Below are 24,692 nucleotides of genomic sequence, written 5' to 3' on the forward strand. Positions count from 1 at the left end.
ACAAATACAGTTTTCGAAATTGTTCTTCTTAAGGAGCCCATTCCATGTGTTGTGATTGCCACCTCCTGGATAAGGGAGAAAAACAAGGTCTTCATAGATCCTTGTAATCCCAGAATCCCAGCTTTTCGAGCCTATGCATATCCACCTTTGTATGTGCATGCACATGTTGAGAATGTGGTGTAAGCATACACACAATTACATGCAGAGCAAACATGTATATTTTAGATACAGCGTGAAGAGCAGCTTTCATAGTCAGAATCATAGCATTTAAGGCCAGAAGGGAACACCAAATCATCTCCTGTATGTCACAAATCTCCAACCCCATCCAGCACCCACTCACTAACCCCAACAACCAAAATTAGACAGAAGTATTACAGCCCACAGGAAAATAGGCTATTATGTGACACAGAGAGAGAGAGAGAGTAAGGGGGGCTGAGGTGCACCTTTCATTCTACTTCAGCTTGTTTTCGGTTGTTCCATATTATTACAGGGTTTCTTTCCTATATCAAACTGCCTGCATGGTGTCTGTATTTCTGTCTTTCTTTCAAGGGTCTTTGCTGATCAGGCCATTCATGCCAATTATAAGTCAAGGGAAAAACTACTAACTTGTAACAAGCTGTTAGTAAAGCTTAGAGTATGTAAAGATGATGCATCTCTAGAATGTGTGCATCTTGAATTTAGCATAATTACTGTAATGAAAACCAAGGGGTTTTCAGAGGTTCTCGCTCTTGGGCTGTTCCCATTGAAGCCAATGGAAGTTTTCCTTTGTATGTCAGGGAACGGAATGAGGCCAGTGCAGATTTTTTGAAAATCCTCCCCCAAATGTTGCTGCTACGAGACTGACTTCTTGAGACAATTATTAAAAGGATTGTGCTTCTTGAATATGCTTGTATTAACTGTAATTCAGCTGTTGGTGCTATACTGTAAAGGAATCATATTGGTGTTTTCAGAAAGTTTATCCTCGTACAGGGTATCTCTTTTTCCCACCCCTTTTTTTAAAAAAAGGAAAAAGAAAGCCTATCCTGGGAAAGGACCGGGAAAAAAAAAATTCTCTCTCCGTGCAATATGGTAATATTGAGGTACTAAATCAGGAAATACCAGTAGGTGATTTAAAAAAACCTCAAGTAGCAAAGGGTGGGAGAAAGGAAATATTACCCCATTTTACAGATGGGAACTTGGGCGCAGACATGAAGTAATTTCAAGAGGGAATCTGGCAAAGCCAGGAAGTGGGTTCCATTGCAATGCTTAGCCACAAGGCTGTCTTTCCCCTATGGATTTTTGTGTCCAACTCTTCCGAAATCAGTGGCATTTTCACTGTATATGGAAGTATGTGTAGAGTTTGTATTAGTATCTTTACCCCTGGAAATCAGATTAGCTGCCACTGCCTCAGTAAGTAATTTGGGATCCCAGTCTTCAGATGGTATAAAGCAATAACCTGCCTTGAGCAGTTTCTATGCGAGAGCTTCTAACGTGTCCGTTTGAGGTGAGAGGCAAGATGTTAATGTCTCTTTACATTTTCATTAATTTTCTTTCTTTGCTGTGATATTTCTGAAGCAGGGTGCTTGAAATTAAGTGTGAAGCTGATCGTAATACAGGATGTTCATTTATTATGTAACTAAACAGTACAAAGGAGATCACAGAAAATGTTCCTTTTGCTTTAGTGAAGCCACACTAATGCTTTAATTGATGTTGTTGTGTACTCGTTAATACAGTAACAGAATTTTTAGCAGACTTAAATCTTTAAAGTCAGTTCCCATTCCATATCATATTTATTCACAAAAATGTAGTATGTGTCTGAGGTCTTCTCTTACAAATCTGTCTTTTTAGTAAAGTAACTAATTTTTTTATTTTATTTCATTTTATTTTTTTAATAAGACAAAGTGCCTCATAGCAAACTGCTTTGGTTTTTTCCATCAGGTGAAAAATGTATTTAATATGACAGCAAAGGAGGGAAGAAGAAGATCAGTTAGTGCCCTAGTGGTTGTTGGAAATGGAAACGGGGCTGCAGGTAAGTGTAATTATAATGTATTTGAAAGGTGCCAAGTGAATGATGATGGGATAAGGCTGTGGGAAGCATGTTGTTCAAAGGGATGTTGTTAATCTCATTGTTTTAAATAACAAATTCATTTTGGGGGTGGAATATTAACATACATATCAATATACCAAGAGAAAGAACCGTAGAATCAAGGTTTACAATGGGAATGTACAATCAGTGATGATTACGAAAAAAATGCCCATCAAGGACACTTCTGTTTTCTTTTACACAAAACAAAGTAATATACTAATAAGAGTATAATCGTCCGTTATAACAGTCACTCTTATTTAATTCCTGAGTGACAAAGGCAATATCACTGGCAGATCAAAACGGAGTATGTGATTTCCTTTTCATGCTGTTCCTTTTTGCTTTGGGACTTCACATTATTTATGATTAAAAAGAACCTCCAAAGCTTTATGATGTTGAGTGGTTTGGAGTGATCATTAGAACAATTAAAGTCATTAGGAAAGGGGGACCAAAGTGATGTCAATTTCCATGTTCTGAAAATAGGTTTTACCTTCTCTAGTACATGCCACACTTGCAGTAACCAGTGTATGACAGGGTGGTGGGGCTGATTCCTGTACCCTCATGAGTGTTTTCCCAGCTAGGCAACTGGAGAGAAGGTTGTTTTTTTGTTTTTCTCACCCTGTACCTCAGTATAATCTGTCCAAAGTATTATTTCTTCCAGTTGAAATGTAATGCCTGATTTACTTCATTATAGGATAAGTCTGTAACATGTTCTATGCTACCTTCTTGCTCACAGTAAACTGTTACTTTACAGAAATTTACTCTTTAAAAAAAAATCCAGTTTCTGATGGAGTTCTCTTTAACATCTAGGAATGTTATTGGAAAATAAAATACTTCGATGAAACCCTGGCCCTAGTGTAGTCAATGGCAAGACTTCCATTGACATCAGCAGCTCAGGGTTTTACCAGTTTTGTTTTTCTTCTCCCCTGCAGATATTTTATATCGGTTTCTTCAACATGGAAGAAAATTACTATGTATTAGGGCATCAGCAAAACTAACTATAGATAAAATGCTGTCAGTTGCACAAAGCAAACTGAAAAAAATAGAAACCTCAGATTGTGAAGGGTCTAATAATTATTGGCTGTGGACAGGTGCATTTGAAGACAGGTTTTTACAAGCTTCTCAAGACAAGAAGAAGGGAAGACTCTAGAGGGGTGTGATTGACTTAATTTTCCTCAGAGTGGGTCTCAGCTTTTGAACATTTGGGAAATGCTGCATTAAAGTCCTGGCAAGGATTCCTTCTTCAAAGGAGGCATTAGCAATCAAAGTCAGACAGGGCCCCAATCACACGTACGTTGTCTTTGCAAACAAAAGGGGAAGAGATCTAGTGTATTAAGTCTCCCTGTGTGGCCATGTGCAAATGAGGAAATTTTGGGGAAAATATCCAACCAGTTCAGCTGAACCAGTGTTAGCACTGATGGGAGCCCTAATGTAGACAAGGCTCCAATGGTTTCTGATGTCTTCGACGCTGCATTGAACTTACTGAAGAGAAGGGCAAATTAATAAAGGTAAAAAAATGCTGAAATCCACCAGAGACTTATCTACACTTGAGCTCCTGCTACTTCAACTGGACTAGAGAGCAAATCTGTTCCTAAAATTATATAGGGTAGGCAAAAGCAATGTGCCCAGGACTTCATGTAGTGTGAATGGGTGTCTTGGGAATCCGGCACCATGCATCATGAAAAACCCTCTCTTAACCTTCTTTCAATCATTAAAAATGGCTAAAGAAATATTCCCATTTAACCCCCCCCCCCCCCTTTGTGCTGATGATGTCATTGCCTAGTGAATAGAATTGACCTCTGATGCCTGGTCAACACACAGTTTTTGTACTGCTATAATTGTCATGTAGGAGGGTGATTTTTGCTGATACAGTTAAAACAATCCAATCTGTAGTGTGGATTCAGTTATACCCATATAGAAGTGCGGGTTTATTCTTATTCCCTTTTCCCATATGGGAACAGCTATACTGATATAAAGCAACTTTGTGCACCTTTTATATGCACAGTAAGGTGCTATACTACTTTAGCTATACCACTATTCAACTTCTTATGTAGACAAGCCCTCCTTGCCTGTTTGCTTTGCCCCAGCAAAAGAATTATTTTATAGGAGAAAAGTAAATCAGAGTACTCTTTACAGCACATTTTTAATGTAAAACAAAGGGAAAACATTCCATAAGGCTGCTAGGCCTATAAACACTGGTATTTTTTACTTTGTATTTTAAAACTTAGATGCCAGCAGACAGTAAATGTGCACTGGAGATATGAGGTTGAGCCAGAAAACTACACATCCTCTCTAAATAAATGCAAGTTTCATCTCTAAAGGTTCTGTTTTATCTGGGCAGTTACAAAAATTTAACAGTGCGTGCTCACTTCAGTAGCCTGGGTTTGTGTGAGACATTTGCTGAAGCATTGGACTAACTGTGAAGACAAAGTAATACTAAACAGACTTTTGTCATAAGGAGATCCCCAAACAAACTGCACGGCTGCCCTTTGTTATGCTGAGATTGTTTATTCTTTGCCAGTTCTGCTTCATGGGAATCAGCTTGACTGTCTCTAAATTATGTAATAAAAGAGTTAACCTTTAGCATGCAGGACAAGCTTTATTTAACAAGCATTCTTGAAAATATAATGCTATCAGATGTTTTCTTTAAAAAAAAAAATTGTTTCCTCCCCATCTTGTGGGTGGTTACCCATGTACATTGGGCTCTAACTGGAATGCCAAAGGGACTTGGAGACAATAGAAATGGGAGGAATTGAACTGAGATTCAGCCTGGAAAATGCAAGCTAATGGTTTTGGTAAATAATACAAAATACTCATACCTAGCAACTAGAAACCTGGGGTGTATTGTAAGGTTGACAGCGGATAGGACATTACATATAAGTGTATTGTTATATGGCTGCAATAAAAGCAGTTCAGTTTTGGAGACATATGCGAAGAGTTCACGTCACAGAAGTAAATAGTCTCATTTTATTATGGGCAGAGCAAGTAGCACCACCTATTATTAAGGTTGCCTGGTATGTCCCATTATAAGTCCCTATTTTCAATTGCTTGTAACTTGGCTAGGATGACATCTTCCATGCTGGGTGTTCATCTCAGGCTGAATATTTTTTTTTTTTTAATTACTGCCAAAGTGCTTCAGCCATTTCCGAGATCAAGGCTAAAGGAAAATACTTAGTTTTGCCCATGTTCAAATATTCTACCTGCTCTAGTCCTTCCATGATAAATATAGTATGTGATCATTCAATTAAAGATGATTCCATGATGCATACACACCATAGCGCCATTGGTTCTGGCATTTCCTAGCTTTTGAATCCTTGACTTGGCAACCTTCATGCGTGTATGTCTAATATACATATACAAAACTACATTACACGAACATTAAGATAGCAAAGTCCAGCACTCAGAAGTTAGGAAATGCCAGAATTAAGGTGCATCCATGGCATCTGCACAGAATTACGGCCATCTGGAATCAGATAGTGATAGTACGATTTTCTGTGTCAATGAGGCCAACTTTGCCCATCTGATTATTCTCTTCTCCCATGCCTATCTCCACACTTCCTTCCGTGCTACCCCCTCCCAACTGAGTCCACAATGCTATAGCCTGCTTCAGATCCTCTCTCAAGGTCCACCTTTGTTGTGATTCATGCAAGAAGTCAGTCAACTAATGATGAGTGGTGGGCCTGATCACACTGAATCATAGAATATCAGGGTTGGAAGGGACCTCAGGAGGTCATCTAGTCCAACCCCCTGCTCAAAGCAGGACCAATCCCCAGACACATTTTTACCTCAGTTCCCTAAATGGTCCCCTCAAGGATTGAACTCACAACCCTGGGTTTAGCAGGCCAATGCTCAAACCACTGAGCTATTCTCCTCCTATCACTTCAGTGGGCTTTGGGACAGGTCCTAGGGCAGGGATACAACCCCCCATCACCTGCCAAAACAACAACAAAAACCAGAATACCCCAATTCCATTACTTTGGAACCACCCCTGGTGCACATTGTTAGCCTGCGTAATTGTAATATAGCCTATAACCCTCATCCTCTCTCCTGTTGTCTGTCACGCTCAGTTGTCTTCTCTTAAGCTGACTCTATGCTCTTTGGGACAAGCATTGTCTATTGAGTGCTACCACAGTACTAATAAAAATATGACTAGATCCCAGAATTCAGTGAAGTTCTTGTACTAACTTTTTTCTGTGTTAGCTGTAGTAACACAGAATGTAAGATGAAGGTTCAGTGTTTCTTATCTTAACTTGTTTATGTGCTTTGCTGCTGCTTCTCTCTGTTGGTAAAACTTGATTTTCATATTCCCCATGTTTGGCTCTGTACAATCGCCCTGCTACTTAGCAGGGCCACCCGGGGTGGGGGGCGAGGTGGGAAGTGGGGCAATTTGCCCCGGGTCCCGCAGGGGCCCCCACGAGACTTTTTCGGGGCCCCTGGAGCAGTGTCCTTCACTCGCTCTGGGGGTCCCAGAAAACTCTCGCGGGGCCTGGGCCTCCGGAGCTTCTTCCGCTCCAGGGCTTCAGCGGCAATTTAACAGCAGGGGGTCCTTCTGCCCCGGGACCCACTGCTGAAGACCCCAGGCCCCCAAATCCTCTAGGCGGCCCTGCTGCTTAGCCACGCTTACCTCTTGTTTTTGGCTCCACTGTTTTTTTACTATTGCAGCTATTATGCCTGTTTTGTTTGCTGTTCCCCTGCCTCCAAAAAGTTGGCAGGTGTCTTGAAGCTCTTTAAACAGGGGTCCCTCTTGGACATAACAGTAAGATTTGAGGGATTGGTTGGATGTGGGAAATTTCTTTCCTTGGCCAACCTGATTTGACTTTGATTGTTACAACAGTACTGCATCCAGCTGTTAGATAGTTGTAAATGTTACATTTTTATGGGTCTTTTTCTGGTCCATTTCTTTCATATGTCTAATTCAGTGGAGTGGAAATAACAGGTGCTAAGGTTAGGGTAGTAGAAATGACATGTTTAATCACATAGCTCTCGCTGAACCCCTGTAAGAGTACTAAGTATGTACTGTTCACACTGTATGTTTGTTTTTAATAACACATCTACTTGTGTCTCTCAGGTTTTGCAGTGGGGAAAGCAAGTGACAGGATGACAGCTTTAAGAAAAGTATGTAATTTTAAAAGTAAACGTAAATATTTCATACCTATTATAGTTATCAAATATAGAAATGTTTGTAAGTACACCTCTACCCTGATATAACGCTGTCCTTGGGAGCCAAAAAAATCTTACCACGTTATAGATGAAACCACATTATATCGAACGTGCGTTGATCCACCGGAGCGCTGCTTCACCGCATTATATCCAAATTAATGTTATATTGGGCCGCATTATATCAGGGTAGAGGTGTATCAGTGTTTAGTACACAGTATTAATAGAGTTTTGCCTGGATACAAAATAAATAGTTTGTTCATTTTAGTAATACAACGGGTCTTGTATTGTACACTCTGGCTCACTTATTCATGGCCCTCCCAAATTGGATACTACTGATACACACTTTATCTCTTGCAATTGACATGTTGTATTTTGAAAAAAATACCAGAGCCATCCCTGCTCATGTAACTTTATATACATTGTTCCCAGTTACTTTCATTTCAGAGTTGCAGTATCTTTGAAAGAAGGAAAAATCTTTATTAAAAATCAAATTTTTAATTTTTCTTCCAACTGCTTTTTTGTATGTGTTTTTATTTTGGTTAGGGGTTGTTTTTGTTGTTCATTTTTTTAGAACAAATACCCTTGTCTGTGGAGTTTCAGATTACAATTTAAGACTTCTAATGCTCAGTCACCCCAGTCAGCAGAGGTTTTCTGTTTTTCTCAAGTGGCTTTCTCAAGTCTTCCCTAGGTTTTAAAATGACACGTTGTTTCCAGGAATCCTGCTCATATGTTGTAACGCCCAGCTCAGTTGTCATCAAACAGTAATGATAAAATAACCAAACTTTGATACCACTATTACTGAGTGAAGATAAATCTATATAGGGCTGCATCCACTTAGTTGAAAACATTTTATCTGATTAGAATTGTTGAAATTCAGTATGGCAATGAGGTGGACGAAAAGTGGCTCTCATTTTCCTGAGTATAGTTTTGTTTGGATGAACAGCTGTAGATTTGAGGTACTCCCGTCAAAGTAACTTTAACAATTATTGTAAGAAGAAATATTGTGCTTGTTTGTTTTCTAGGCAAAGAACAGAGCAATTCACTATTTACACTATGTAGAGCGATATCAAAACCACACAAGTAAGTATGAAGGTGTTTTTTAAGACTCTTCCTTTAAAAGTTTCAAACTGGTGTTAAAAACACCAACCTGCAGCCAGCTGTTACAAAAGGAAACATAATGACTAAACTTTTTCTTGCCTGAATGTATTACATTGTAATTCCACTTGTGTTATTTCATTCCTTCAGTGTGCGCTCTTAAATCTCAGCCCCAGACTGTTCTGGCTAGACATATTGATCCCGTCAGATAGTTCCGTGCCAACTGCTGTGCAGAAATAGTCGCCATTATCTGGGTGAATATCCAGTTTACCCTTTATTTTCATTCAGTCTCAAATCAACAATTACAGGAAGATCAACAAAGAGAAGTCGTGGCTTGGTCTCATAATATGGTTGCTCTTCCCCATGCACTAAAGTAGGAGATGTTTTTTTCCCCCAAGTTTAAAAATTGGATCCTGAATACCTAAGAGATGCCAAGACTTTCAGACTCTTTAAAACTCTTACAGCGTTTACAGCTCGTGTAGATCTGTGCGAGCACAGTTTGACCTCTGCTGGGCCGGCACCTTGTATAAGCCGCCTACTTCCTAGAGTTGACTTGCTGGCCCCGTGCCCGTCTCAAACCACTTCACTTTTCCTAAGCACCCCAGCGAGTCACAGTCTCTTCCTGCAGGCCTCTGGAAAATGTTGGCAGCTGGGGCATTAGGGCAGCAGGAGTTCAGGTCTTTGGTACCTCCAGAGTAACTCAGGTTCTCAGGAGATGAGCTCCACAGCAGGCAGAGTGTCCTCCTATATGTGTGTCGCATGCTAGCACAGTGGGCCTGATCCTGATTGGGGCTCTGGGCATTACTATGAAGAAAAATAATCTTCCTGCACACCTCCTGCCACCTTAGGGGAGAGATTGCGTCCAGCAGAGCTCCTGAGTGTGCAGGAAGGAGTCCCGGTGCTGTCCAGGCAAACCGTTGTAGATTACAGCATTGAACTATGGCCATTGCTTTGCAATAAGCAGGTTTCAGAGTCTTCTAGTGTGAAGCGATGTATGATGCTTCCTCATGTTCTGTTTTCTCTTTAAAAGACCCAAGGAATTCTAGACAGAAAACAACATTAAGAGAACGTAAATGTTGCACAGGTGAACATTCAACTAAAAATACAAAGCCAAAGCTCAGGTTGCCCACAAAACAGGCTTCACTGTTGTTGCTTCTCAAATAATTCAATTTAATGTCATATAAAATGTTTTCTAACCTTAAATATGTATGTAGTATCTTCTAGTGCTGTGTACTGTTCTCTTTATACCAAACAGTCAGTGAAAACCATTACTAGACGGCTCTAAAGAATACCTCATTGTTACACAATGCATTATACATAATGCTACGATTTTGTCACGTAGGTCGCAGAAGTCACGGAATCCGTGACTTCCATCCCAGGGGCTGGGAGCTACAGGGTCCTGATGCCTCCCACAGCGGCAGGGAGCTGCAAGGTACCCCCGCTACCTGAGGCAGTAGGCCCCCCAGCTCCCAGCCACCATGAGCAGTGGGGGTACCCCACAGCTCCTAGTCTTTGCGAGGGATGGGGATCCCCGTAGCTCCCTGCCAGCTGCCCTTCTGCAGACCTCACTAAGGGTCTTGCTGTATAATGGAAAAGGATCAGCAATGGTGTCACACCCAGAGTTTTAGGACACGAGAGCTACTTACTAGTCTGGCACCCGACATCAGTGTTAGTTCCTTAAACCTAGTTGTGCACCATCCTGTGACAGATGGAGATGAGTAGCAGGGTTTTGAAGGGTGAATTAAATGGTCCAGTTAATAAGAATGGGATAAGTGTCGGGTACAAAAGCATCCAGCTGAAACTCCTTTCCCCCTCTCATCCTGCCACTCTTTTTATGGTTTTCCATTCACGTTTATTTGTAAGAAATATTTTTCTCTGAAATATGTTGTGTGAAAGGCCCTTGGGAGCAGGAGTAAGGACTATACATCAAGCACTGCAGAATATCCAAAGGAAACAACATGAAAATATGGAATATTCTCTCTCTTCCAGCTGTAATAATCTCGGGTGTTTGTATCCGGTATCATTAAAAAAACATTTCAGACCGAAGTGATTTTGTTAAGTTAACCATGTCCCTTTAAGTCAATAAAATAAAGCTCTGGGGGTCCCCTTGGAGCTTATTCCGGGCCAGTGATAATTCCACAGATGTTGTCTGGGGCCATGTTACCTGCTGGCAGTTCTAGCACCCTACCGAGCAGCACAGGGCTCTTTTGTTGAGCCATCTTAGCCCAAGCACTAGAACCCTCCCTAGAGATGGTGAGTCGCTCTGGGAACGTTGGCGCTGCGTTTTAAGACCATGGCGGTGAGTCTCGGAGCCCGTGTCTGCCGACTCAGGCATGCAGGACGGTGCTAAAAACAGCAGTGTAGACCGTGCAGCTCAGGCTCTGAAACCCACCCTTCATCGCTGGGCTTCAGCACCTGAGCTCCAGCCCGAGCCAGCTGAGTTCACAGCTGTGTTCGGTGCCACAGCAGGAGCCCAGCGAGCCCGAGTCTGTCGACCCAGGCTCTGATCCTCGCTGCCACAGATTTTAAAATGCAGTGCAGATGTATCCCCTGAGGTTAGGTCCTACGTGTCCAGCTAGCTCCAGCCAAGCACTAAGGGGATTTGGATTGTGTCTCAGGAATAAAGCAACCTAAGGACTTGGGACAGTGGATAACTTGCAGGGAAACCCTAGGAACAGCCAAGCTTGGGGAGAAATCTTAGGCTGAGCCTTTTTCAGGGTTTTTGTTTTGTTTTTTTGAGTGGAGTGGGAGGTGGTTTGTTTGTTTGTTACCACTAAACCTAAATCCCAGGAAGGAGGTAAGTTTGCGCCATATATAAACACTGTGCAAAGCAGGGTGGGATCATAACCTGCTTATTAACTCTCTGTATTTTGCAAGTGACTGTTGATTCTGTCTATGTAATATTGCAGTAATATTTGCTGTTGTAAAAAGGTCATTTTGTTTTAGAATTTTATCTAGATATGCCCGTCTGCTAAAATTCCTAAGAGAGAGTAAGCTATAATTTCCTTATCAGCGTTCTGGACTCTGTATATGTTGATATTCTGTAATTTAGTTGAACTGAATAATTCTAAGAGAATTATACTGTAACAATATTATTTTTATTTTCAGTTTACCATGATATTACAACAACTTTTAAAAGAACAACCATCCGGATGAAAAAGCAAAACAAAGGTAATTAAAAATTGGCTTGGCGCTTCTAAGCATTATTTACCAGCTCATTCATGTTCCTTTGACAAAGGAAAAATGTACATACTGAAGTTAATTGTTCTTTGATATAATGCCGTCATAAAAATACAGCCATTATATTTTAACTGCTGTTGGTTGCCAATTACGTACATTAAAACTACCAGTCATTGCCATGTCACTATCGTATATTTAAATCCTTGGTCTCCTCTCTTCCTGGTCCAATTTCCCTCCCACCATCCTTGCCTCTTCCTCCTCTCAATACCCAATTTGTCTCCCCCAGCTACTTCAATTTTCTCTCCCTCCACCTTCCTCAGGGTCTCCTCCATGCTACCTGGGTGTGGGAGCTGCTGGCGCTGGCTGGAGTTCAGGACCATTTTCCGCCAGGAAATGATTAGCGACAAAGACAATTAGAGCCAGTGTAGGTGATATGCTCTCCCTGCCTTACCCACTTGGTTTGTGCTCTGGTAACATCTCATCGCAGTTGTTTGCTCCCCGTCTCCTCCCTTAGGGGGTGCTCTCCTGAGCCACCTCCAGAACTGTTCTTTGAGATTTGGATGTGCCTCGTGCATGAGAGATTGGAGTCTTTTGAATAGGAGTGTCCATCAGGGCCACGCGTGAACCTTGCTCCTCGTGTTTCCATGCAAGGACATAAAGGGTGGAGTGGCTGCGACCCTTCCTCAGGTCCCTCTTACTGCCCGTGGCTGTGAGAGAGAACCTGGTGAGTGTGCAACCTGCTACTCTCTTCTGAGCTTCAAAACTTGTTCCTTTTTGTCACTAATTTGGTCAAGAAGCTTTGTCTTCATCCCTCTTCTTCCGCACATTGGATGTTTCCAAAACAAAGAAGCAGAAACTCTCCAGTACCCCCATACAACAGGTTTGGGGCCTCGTGCTGGCCGCCACATCTCATGGCTGTCTCAGCCATCGGGTTCCTGCCCATCTTGAGATGAACTCATTGCCCTCGCTGACAGGCACAGACAGTGCTTCTCCTGCCTGGGAAGGACCATATACCTGTCCTTGTCCTCAGGGACCCACACGTCCAGGGACACTCAGCTCAAGTTACACCTGCTAGAACAATCCATGTGAGTCACTTTGGACCCAGAGGAAACAGCAAGCACAAAAGCAGAGCTTAGAATGAGCATCCACCTGCATTCCCTGGAACACACACCCTATCCTGGGATCAGGGAGGAAAAAGCAGCAAAAGGGTCATCAACAAAGCCCCAGCAGTAGGTGCAGCACCTGTGCCCATGATGGAGCGGCTGATGCCGAGAGGCCAAGCCAGACAGCGTAAAGACCATGCAGAATCATCTAGTAAGAAGGGTACAAAACACTGCTTCTCCGAAGACAAAACATCTGAGACCCTCCATCAACACTGGAATGGTTCCAAAAAAAGAGAGCCAAATCCAGCCCAGTGGCAAGGAGCTGTGTGTGGAGGAATCGGTCTCTGGAGGGGACATCCTCTGCACCAGAGTGGGGACGAGCACTGAGTCTGTTACTTCCTGACACCAGAATTTGCAGAGACATGCTCCTCTTCACTCTGCCGCCCTACTCCTCCTCACCAGCATCAAGTGGGAGTCCCTCTCCCCTACCCCTAAAGGGTGACCCCAAGCAGAGTACTGCGGGGCTTCAAGGGCCCTTCAGTAGATAAGGTGAGATTTGCACTGGGCCAGCCACAACCTCAACCAGGCCAATACCCCACCGTATGCTTCTTTGGCCATATTGGTCTTACTGGGGACCATCGGTGCATGTGTCCTGGAGCAGATTGCCTTTTGCACATCCCAGACAAGGAGGAGACCCTGTTCTCCAGGGGCATCATTAGCCAGGCCACCCACACAGGAGTCAGCCATTGCGCCACACAAGCAGGAGACAGCCGCAACCCCCATCTCCACCTGAGGACCCAGCCTCATTGCCTGACAAGGCAGTGGCACCAGCCCCTATGCTGAGCACCGATGAACTCAAGGCATTCCAAAATCTCCTGTCTCGTATTTCAGAGATCCTTGACTCTCAATGAGTGGAAGAGAGATATCAAGTGTCGTAAAGGGCTTTGAACATTTCTAGGCCCACTCAAACCCAGGATCCCCAGTGGTATCATCAGTGCAGGAGAATTCAAAGTCTGCAAAGGGCATGGCTAAGGGTAAAGACCTCTTTGGGAACAAAGCATTCTCCCCTGCCTCTCTGCCGCACCGGGTTGCAAACTACCAGGCCTTGTTTGCAAAACTTAACTTCCTCAGTTGGGTAAGGGTCACTCCCTTCCTGTCTCTGATCCCACAGGAGAACAGAGAGAAGCTAAAAGATACCATGAGTGGGCCAGATGGTCACTAAAATCGTGACCATCGTCCGACACAGCTGCGAGGTCAGTGCCCATGTCTGTCATGATGAGGCAAGATCATGGGTTCTAATGTCTAGCATATCAACGGCAGTTCAAGCCCCCCAGAGAGGATCTGCCCTTTGAAGGGATGGGGAGGTCTTTAGCAGCAGAACAGACAAAGCTCTCCATTCGCTGAAAGACTCAAGGGCTGTGCCGGTCTTAGGTGTTTAGGAATACCGACTTCCTCCTCAGAAACCACATCAACCAAGCAGAGCCAGAGGACATCACCTTACTGTTGGGGCTGACGGCCCAAATACTGACCCAGGAGAGACCCCAGTACGCCGGAGGCCACCTGTTGTCACTGTCCTCCACTGTACACCCTGTGCCCTCACAGGGGCAGTGGGGTTGATGGCAGTGCTGGCTAAGGCTGCCACCGCCTTTGGAGCTGCCTTGCCCCTTTCTTTTAACTGACTGATTCAGATGGGACTTTGAGACCCTTTGGAGAGCCATGCTCACGCATGCTGGAAGGAAAAAAACGTTGCTTACCCTACGAGAGCTGCAAGATGTAGTTGTCAGTGTAGATCCCACAACCTGCCCACTATTCCCGCTTTGAGTCCTCAGCTAACCGGGCTTCAGTCTGCGAGGGAGCTGAAGGAGAGTCCTGCCCTCCGCCAGGAGGCACAGACCATGTGCAGCCAGACATGCGCTGCTATTCAAAAGACTCTGATGTTGCGTGCACGAGGGGTGTGCACACCTGCTACAGGATCCACGCTGCCTGCAGCACTTTGAAGAACCACAGTTTTATTGTAGGGTGGGTAACCGTTCTTTCTAATGACTTACCTAATTCCCAGACCTAGTGTACTTTTACCAACTCCTGACCATGTCTGGATGCACTTCAGCCATATGTTCTGATGTCTCACTAACATGGACTGTAACACAGATATCTTTAGGAGAGGCTTGTTTAAACTCTTAGCATTTTAACATGCAGCCATTCAGCTTATTGTTGTTTATTTTCAACATATTTAGTTTTATATTCTAAGTACCTTCTATTTTAAAAACAAACAAACATTCATTATGTCATAAGTTGGCAGTAAAGGCCAAATTTATAGTTTCCAGCATAGACCTAACTTCATCCGGAAGGACATAATTTATGAGTTGTTTATGACTGCTCTCAGAGGTGAATAAATACAGTCAGTAAAGGAAATCACGTTCACAGAGGACAGGTTTAGACTACTGCTGAGTGACTAATCAGTGCTCTAATTGTAATCGGCAGTAGGGATACAAATACAGCTATATGGTCCCCTCTTTGTTTATAACCCCAATTTCATGATAGCAATAAGTTTCCAACTAGCAATGTGTTCTCAAGGGTTGTTATGTTTCCTGAGTAGTAGAAATCACTTGGGGATTGGTTCACAGTAAGCCAGAGGCTGCAGTAGTCCAGAAATATTGCCCGTTGTGTTCAGTTATTTCAATATTCACAGATTAACAATATTTTAGTAGGCTGGTACGCTGAAGCTTTGCAAGGACCGTTTGATTTTGTTGCTTTACATGTTTGTTCTGTACTGTCATCTTACAACAGTTGCTAATATACGAAGTTATTAGCACAACATGCATTCTGTTAGCATCTAAACATTAATGTGAATCCTATACTACTTTTCTAGGGTGAAAAACGCTTATTTTTTCAGTGAGACTTCTGTTAATGTGAAACTGAAATCTCAGTGTGGGTTAGAATATTATTTATAAAGCAGCAGATACAGAGTCAAATCATCCCCGGCATTTAGATTCCTACAGCTCCATTGAATTGAATGAGGCTGTATGTTTATAAATAAGTAAAATTTTCCCTGTAGTGTTCCAGGCTAGTCAGTACACAGAAATCTCACTAGCCCTTGCAATGTTTTAAAGCAAAAATATCCAAAGACCAGCAGTAATGCTACTGAACTACACACTTGAGCAAATTGTTATGAACAAATGCTGTTATTAATTAAAATATCAGTGTAAAGCTCTCATTTGGAACAATTAGATTCTCTCTATGAGAAACAAAACAAGACATTCCTTCCTTATCTCTGTCATGCTGTCTGGAGTGGCTCACAGCCATGAGTGCCTATCTCAGGGCAGACTGTCAGAAACAGGACTGACACCTCAAACTGGTGGTGTGTTCTGTAATTAGATTTCACCAAGCCAGTAACAAATGGGAACTCCTGGATCACTATAGCAGTCTTACCCTGGAGTCAGTCAGTCTCCTTAGACTCTCCAGTCTGTCTTGCCACCCAGGCAAGCTGGACTTAGTGATAAATGGTCGCTTACATCAAAAATCACCCAGCACTCAGGTTGCTCCCAGTCCCAAGAGACCAGTCACTTCCCCCAGGTCAGTTGGTACCCCAGATCTCACACCAAAGACAGCACCTGTAGACAGTCCTGTAAGAAACTAGCTAAAGGTTTATTAACTAGGAAAAAGAAGTGTTCTTTACAAAGAGCAAACACATCCACACAAATGAGTTGTGATCCAAATCCTAAGAGAGACAGATTTGTAATGATCTGTCAATTTGAAATGTCTTTCAGGGCAAATCCAGGGATAAAGCTGGGTGACCTCTCGGTTCAATTTAGCGTCTCTGGCCCTGTAAGAGTTCAAACAGCAGAGCTGAAAAATTCTCTTGTGACCCTGTTTTATCTTTTACAGTCAGGCAGCTTACAGCGACCTAATTATGTGTGTCTACATGCAATGCTGCTTCCGCCGAAGTAAGTGGCCCTCTACACCGACACTATAACTCCACTTCCACGAGCAGCATAGCACTTTCTGTCAGTGTAGCTTGGGCAACGCAGTGTCCACGTGGACACTGCTTAGCTTGCGTTGGCTGTCAGCCCCAGGCTGTCTCAGATGCCCTCCTGTGTTATGCAAAGCCTAGCCTTTTCGCCATCTAACGATTCTTGGAGAAATGGTCCTCCAGTAGTTTAACCTCTGACTGACACCCTGCCCAGTAGTCTCTCCCCATTCTTCGTGTATATGAGAACCCCTGACTGATCATGCTTATAGCAGGAAATGTAGATGTATGGTTTTTGTTCTGTGTACGTATGTGTGTAAGGGGGAGATGGGTGCCATATTCCCATTTGTGCCCTTAAAAACCTCCCCCTAAATGTATACATCTGCCTGTGTCACACATTAAACTGTGTGGCCTGCTCTTTCCCAGTAGGATGAGATCAGGAATCCATAATAATGCTTTGTGCCTTTGGATCATTTGGCCTTCCTCCTGATCCCAGAATGGTACCTACCAGTCCTTCCATAACACTTCTCTAAAGGAATTCTAGATCCGGTTATAAAAATCAAAGCCGTATTCTGTTTATAGTAAGCAAAAATGGCATTTATTGGCAATTTACAGAGTAGAAAATATACTAGAAATAAAAACTTGATTAAGAAATGTTTTGGCATCCAGCTGATGAAAACGAGCTCTGATTTTGTGTTTCTAGGGCAGTAGAAGACAGACAAAGATTACAGAATGTTTCTCTTGTATTTGGCCTGTCCGTGTGACATTGCATCCTGGAAGGAATGTGAATATGTACAGCCAGGCAACTTCTATAGTATTCCCTTAGCTGTCAGACAGTGTCGCTTGTTGCAATACACAAGTGTTTGATTTCATTACTGCTCTAGCAACACAGTATCCATTCTTTGCTCTGAAGCTTACCCAAAAGGACATTTACTGCTCTTTGATTATTTTTAGAATACACAAGATTTCATTTTCTTTCTCATGCAGTTATAGCATTTGTTGATTTTTTTCTATACAATATGCTTTGTGTTATATCTTTGCTTTGTATTGTGTCAGCAGTTCTAATTGCACAAAACATTCATACATATTCAAGTATTCTTCGCTAGAGAAAACAATCTCCTCTTCCTGTTTTTTAACTGATTGGTCTAGGCACACATTTCTTGAAGCATTTTCAACGCTGCATGAAATATTCATACTAGTGACTACTATGTTCTGGACAAACCCTATTTGGGATTAAATTAGAAGTATAATTCTAATTTAACATTTAAAATATAAATGTGTGTATATATAGTTAAATTGTCAGACTGTTGTTGTAAGTCAGTTTTACAAATCCTGTGTCTATGCTGGTTCTTTGGCCATATTAGCTAATGGTATCTGGGGGGGTCTATAAATGTTTAAAGTCCTACTATTCATATGCTACCTCAACCCATGCTTAGCATTACAGAAGCTAAATCCAAAGCTGTAACAGAGTAAGTAAGCTGTCTTCCCCATTAAAACAGTCATGATTGTAACCTACAGAAATAGTCACAGTGAAGTAGGTGCATTATTTGTAAGCTAATTTCTAAGATTAACTGCACAGGCAAAATGCCAAATAATTTGTAAAATGCAGCAATATGGCCATGAAGCACTGTAGCAGTATCCTATGGCTATCTTTAATATAGAGGAAAAGTTACAACACTTCAAAACCTCCACTGTAATAACAATGCCATGAGGCAAGTCATATGCAGATTCATCTTCCGCTAAGGTTTCTTTTCTCCCGACTTGGTAACAGCACTCTAGCTCCTATTTCTATGTCCTGAAGCATCTCGTTTTGCAGTATTAAAGTTGATGAGGTACTGTCGGAGAAAAACTCAGTTCTCGCTTTTCGTTTGGGTGCAGCAAAATCAAATACTTTATTCTTTCTCTAGTAATTACAATAGAGGGAGGGAGTGTCCTAGGACACAGGGTCGCCCCAGTCCCGGACAGGTCTCTCAACTGGTAAACAATTACAGCAAGCCTTTAGACCTTTGTTACAGACAATAACTAGCAATAATACAGACAATAATGAGCAACAACTGCATTTTGTTTATACATAAGCCCTCCTGCTATCTTATTTTTCTCACTTCTAGGAGACACCAGTCTACATATTTGGTTATCAGTTGCAAGGTCGTAATAACTTTTTACACAGTTCATTCCCTCTCGCCTCACACCATCCTCGCTTCTACAAGTCTCACGTCATTAGGGTTACAGCTGGCCTAACTCTTGCTAACTGACTGATATGCATTAAAATCCCCTTCAAATCCTTGTTAATTCTTTCCCTACTTCCACAGTACTTTATAAACTTCTTCCCCATTAATTTACAGGATTTCTCTCAATAAATGGTCACAAAAGACAAAGATTTTGAGATTTTTAGTACAGAATTTGTAAAACTAAGCTCAGTATTGTTTTGAGTATTAGTTTTTTCTCTTCTTAACTTCTTACTTTCCTTAGCTAAGCTACCTTCATAACTGTAATTTGTTATAACGTATATGTAACATCTAAATTCTCATAGTCTAATAGTAAATATCAGACAATCAAAAGTCTCTGGTTAAAGAGAACTTTTTATTATGGAGACAGTTAAAACCTAAATGCAAACTTTGTTTTAAAAAATTCATTTAAGTTATATTTGAGGGTGCCAGTATTTTCTTACCTTCTGATCTGTATTTGGTTAGTTACCCAGAGAATGTAACAGTTTATTCTATTAACATGTTGTACTTGAGTTTTATTAGTTAGAGCCCTGAACGTTTATTTTATTAGCAGGAATTAACTTCAAATGGCTTCTTTTTATGCCGAGCTCATATCTTTGTGTGGCATGTGAAAAATGTTCAGTAGTTTGTAGACTCCTGTAAAAGCTATGCTTTTAAGTGGCTCCACTGATTAAACTATGATAACATAACGTTGAGCTCTCCAAGCCCACCCCTCCCTCACACTTACAGAGCTGCTGCTTTGCAAATGGAATACTTGTGCTCGATTTATATTGGGAACAAATCTTGGCCCGTGGTTGATTGTCTAAATTGCAAGACTGATTTTCATCCATTGAAAACCTGCAGAAAGCTGTGTTTTGACTAAGGTGGGAGAAGGACAAGAAGCAAAGCCATGGAAATGGAATATTGTGGACCATTAACAAATGAAAAGGATTTATAACTTTTCGAAGACCATTCAGATGTAATTGTATCGAAAACTTGATTCTGTCTTTGAGCATAAAATCAACGCTTTCTCAAACAGCGAAAGAATAGCATCAGATGATTATAATTTGTTTTCCAATTATAGGTTAAAAGAAGAAGAATATGTTAATGTAGTAAAGCCTGCAGTATTATAATAGATTTTTCCCCCTCATTTACTCAGCAACAAGACTGTCCCGCAGAGTGGAGTAATCTATAAGAGCTGTCTTTGCAGGTTTTAAATAAAATATTTAAATCTATTGCACACAGGCTTTTAGAGATTTATAGACCTAGGTCACATGAAACAAATCTTACTGGCGAACTAGCACAACGTTAAAAAAAAGAAAAAACTTTTCAGTAAAATACAGCAAGTTTTAGTAAAACATCTGCAATTAGTACTAATACATTATAATTATGCAATAGAATTAATACAAAGTTTACATCCACCCAACTACCCAACTTGTTTTTCTTTGAATGCCTGGCCAATCTACTAGAATTCTTTGAAGGAGTCAACAAAAACCCTCTGACAAGGTCCCTCACCAAAAGCTCTTAAGCAAAGTGAGCAGTCGTGGGATATGGGGGAAAATCGTCTTCTGGATCAGTAACTGGTTAAAAGATAGGAAGAAAAGAGTAGGAATAAGTGGTCAGTTTTCATAGTGGAGCGAGGTAAATAGCAGTGTCCCCCAGGGTCTGTACTGGGACCAGTGCTGTTCTACATATTCATAAATGATCTGGAAAAGAGGTAAACAGGTGGCAAAATTTGCAGATGATACAAAACTACTCAAAGTAGTTAAGTCCCAGGCTGACTGCGAAGAGCTACAAAAGGATCTCACACTGGGTGACTGGGCAACAAAATGGCAGATGAAATTTAGTGTTGATAAATGCAAAGTAATGCACATTTTAAAACATAATCCCAATTATACATGTAAAATGATGGAGTCTAAATTAGCTGTTCCCACTCAAGAAAGAGATCTTGGAGTCATTGTGGATAGTTCTCTGAAGACATCCACTCAATGTGCAGTGGCAGTCAAAAAAGCAAACAACGTTGGCAATCATTAAAAAAGGGATAGGTAATAACACGGAAAATACCATATTGCCTCTATAAATCCTTGGTACGCCCACATCTTGAATACTGTGTGCAGATGTGGTCGCCCCATCTGGAATTGGAAAAGGTTCAGAAAAGGGCAACAAAAATGATAAGGGATATGGATCAGCTTCCATATGAGGAGAGATTAGTAAAACTGGGACTCCTCAGCTTGGAAAAGAGAGGACTAAAGGGGGATATGATAGAGGTCTATAAAATCATGACTGGTATGGAGAAAGTAAATAAGTGTTATTTACACCTTCTCATTACACAAGAACTAGGGATCACCAAATGAAATTAATAGGCAACAGGTTTAAAACAAACAAAAGGAAGTATTTCTTCACACAACGCACAGTCAACCTGTGGAACTTCTTGCCAGAGGATGTTGTGAAGGACAAAAGTATAACAGGGTTCAAAGAACTAGATAAATTAATGAAGGACAGGTCCATCAATGGTTATTAGCCAGGATGGGGTGGGATGGCGTCACTAGCCTGTGTTTGCCACAAGCTGGGAACGCGCAACAGGGAATGGATCACTTAATGATTACCCATTCTATTCACACACAGAGAGAGGATACTGGGCTAGATGGACCTTTGGTCTGACCCAGTGTGGCCGTTCTTATATTCTTATTTACATCAACATGACTATGAAGAATGTGGAGGATAATAAATCTGCAATATTTTATCCTCAAAAGAAGATTCTGAATGCTTTCGCTCTTCACAATCTAATTGCATGCCATTTTCAGGCTACCACTGACTGGTCTGCGGTATCCTAGTTTTTTAATTGAAGTTGTAATGATTTTTCTAGCTTTCACGTGTCATTTACATCTGATTTTTTCCAGGGCGTGGTCTTCATTGCCATCGAGCCATCATTACCATCTGCAAACTAATTGGCATTAGAGACCTGTATGCCAAACTTTCTGGATCGAACAATCTACTTAACCTCACCAGAGCTCTCTTTAAGGGTTTAGCAAAACAGGTAAATTTTACAGTCTGTACTTGCAGTCGTATTTGCGATGGTCAGAAGGTGAAATATAATCTATACTTTGTGATATAGAACAGAATAAATTCTAGGTTCCAAAAGTAACAAAGTTCAGTTGAATTCTACAATTCCAGGAGAAAACAGAGTTTGAATTTCAATCTCCTCGTTCCACTCCCTCAGCAGTCATTAGTCACTTACAGCTGTCCATCAGCAACTCTTATGCATTCAAGCATAAAGTGCCTCAAGGGGAAATCTGAATTTGTGGGATTAATTTGCTTTTGTCAGTGACATTTAAAAAGTGCAAACAGATAAAGCCTTAATCCTACTTTTATGGCTGTTATTTCGTCAGTCACATTTTGGGTTGTCTCTGGTGGTGTACTGAACACAATCATTGCCTCTCCTGAGAGTGTAGCTACAGTGCCTGACAACTAGTGGGTAGGAGGCGGTAGCCCTGACTGCTGTGGTCCAGTCCATAGCAGCTGACATTTTAAATATAGTCTGTCGAAAAAAAATATACAATTCTCACATTTTCTACTTTAATCTGTTGCTAATCTAGTTAAAGAATTGCAGTTGCTTCTTACAGCTTTTTTTAAACAATACTGTTGTAGATTATCCATGGGTTGTAAGAATCTCAAGTGATTTAGGAGCATTAGCCCTATTGACTGAAGCACTTTTGGAAATATGTTCCTTAGCTAGCAGGACTGAAAAGTAGCAACATGTTTTCATGAAAAGAAAGAGAGGCCATTTGGGGTATCAATGCTTTAAGAGATGTTTGTTAAATTAGTTATTTTTGGTATGCTGAACGGGCAGCAGAAGTGTTTGCTGCTATAAGTGAATACCTATTCTGAAGAATGAGGCTTTAATGAATAATTTTTCTTGCTGGTGGGGGAAAGATTGAAAATCAAATGAACAGAATTTCTTTGAATAACAGAAGTTACCGCCTTGAAAATTGTGTGCCATGGACAGCACAGCTACTTTGTTGTTATTGAAGCAACAAGATTTCTATTAAACTGCCTTGTGTCTTCATGCTAATGGCATGTGTACTTTGGCCATGGGAAGCTTACCATACGACATCTAACATCTAGTTACCTGCCCATCTGTGAGATCTACTTCCTGGGGGACATTCATTTAATTTAACTAATCTTCAGTCAGGTCTTGGCAGGGTAGGACTGTTCGGCCCTGTCACGCGTATAATAAACAGTGCTTTTGGGTATGTTGCCACATTTTGTTACTGTCCCACTGCATGCCTTCATCATAGGCCAGTAGCCTTTCCAGAGCAGTACTGCTGGGAATGACCCTACAGTGCTAGCAAATCCGCAGTCCTGGGACTACTGCATCGCAGCTAGAAGCACACAGCAGAATTCCCACTGTTCCCTGGATGTTCCCTGGATATCCCCCCATTCCCTGGATGTTCTACTCACGCTCATGTGTTCCAGGAATCATTTCTTTAGTTTACGTACAGCATCAGAAAAACTGACACTTTCTGTTGCTACTTATGCCATTTAAGCAGGCAAACAATGTTCAACATTAGTATGGAGGTAAATACAGAACGGAAATTATTTAGATAGATCAAATAGGCTGAACTTGTCCTGGTTCAGTTCTTTCTTGTGATATTTATAGAATCTTTTTTTTTTTTTAACCCCTCAAACAGGAAACCCATCAAGAGCTAGCAGATAAGAAAAACCTCTACGTGGTAGAATTCCGTGAGGAGTGTGGCCCCCTGCCGATCATAGTTGCTTCACCTAATGGAGATGTCAGGAAGGAACCAGAGCCTATGGATGAGGTTCCCAATACCAAGCTGGAATGGAGCGAAGTGAGAGTAGCTCAAGGAATGAAACGTTCTTCCTGGGCAAATGTCAAAAGGGCAGGGTGGTGAAGAGCTGGCATCTGCCCATGCCAATATTCAAAGAGTTACCACCGCACAAACCCAGAGAAAGTCCAGCTCAGATGTGCACTTCAGCACCATTTTGTGTTACTGCTGCTCTTCCTTGGAGCTCAACAGTCTCGTTGGCTTTTCTGCAAACTTCTCTTGCCATCCACATTCAGCTAATGAACAATCTGAATGTAAATGGCTTATGTGCAGCCATGCTGATTTCATACGCACCAGTTCTCTGCTGCTATCCCTAGACCTGGTCTCTAATCAGGAAACCCTAGTTTTTTCTTTACAGATATTTAGGAAACTATTAAAAACATTACTAAAATAAAACCCAATCATTCTCATAATTTAATGTGCTGCATTTTTCCCCAAAGCTGCTTACATTTCTGTATGTGCTTTCAGAGTTCAACATGTGCGAGGATAGATGTTAGTACATTGATTCTCTGCACCTCTGTGCCATGTAATCTAGTGCAGAGTGGGAGGGTGGAGATCACTGTGAAATTAAAGGGGCAGAAGTGTTGACAAGGAGGCATGTAGGATGAAGGGAGGCCGAGGGCTGGGGCAGAGTTGCTGGAGGTGAGACAGAAGATTTACTTGGGGGAAGGGGATGGGGAAGGACAACAGGAGGAAGCAGAAATGGTTTGAACAGTGCCAGAGGAAGGCAGAGGGGGTGGGGAGATGGTGATAGGAGGAGGGCCGCAGAGTGAGGTGTGATGAATCAGTGGCAGGAGCTATCTGTGTCTAGGCCAGTGTTACTTGAAGCTTGTCGACCCCTCAGTCAAAGTAAATAATCATTCACAACCCCCTGACATTTACCATAAAAGAGTGATAGAGATATCAGTGCTAAGCCAGTATAATTGATTTATGTGCGTGGTTTGGGAGGTTGACAAAGAATAGTTGGACCTTGAAGGGGAAGGTTGCATGGGGAGTGGGGAATTCAGATTTTCTTTGCTTTAGATTGTAATACATTTTTCTAACGATTCCTGACACTTGCCTTTCATGGCC

General features: G+C 41.7%; 1 protein-coding gene across 3 annotated transcripts in view; it reads left to right on the forward strand.

Annotated features, from left to right (window-relative positions):
• The window catches only part of MRPS5 (mitochondrial ribosomal protein S5), an 86,612-nt gene extending 62,578 nt beyond the window's left edge, over window positions 1–24,034 (forward strand). For all 3 annotated transcript variants that reach the window (XM_039530369.1, XM_039530371.1, XM_039530370.1), the window contains 6 exons: window positions 1,918–2,008; window positions 7,131–7,177; window positions 8,245–8,302; window positions 11,426–11,488; window positions 21,672–21,808; window positions 23,463–24,034. In XM_039530369.1, the coding sequence (XP_039386303.1) occupies window positions 1,918–2,008; window positions 7,131–7,177; window positions 8,245–8,302; window positions 11,426–11,488; window positions 21,672–21,808; window positions 23,463–23,687 (621 nt within the window). In that variant the 3' untranslated portion in view covers window positions 23,688–24,034. The remainder of the gene's footprint in view (window positions 1–1,917; window positions 2,009–7,130; window positions 7,178–8,244; window positions 8,303–11,425; window positions 11,489–21,671; window positions 21,809–23,462) is intronic.
• Window positions 24,035–24,692: the final 658 nt, after the last annotated feature.

The sequence above is a fragment of the Mauremys reevesii genome, linkage group 3 (assembly GCF_016161935.1).
Source record: "Mauremys reevesii isolate NIE-2019 linkage group 3, ASM1616193v1, whole genome shotgun sequence".
In the NCBI taxonomy this organism is placed as follows: domain Eukaryota; kingdom Metazoa; phylum Chordata; order Testudines; family Geoemydidae; genus Mauremys; species Mauremys reevesii.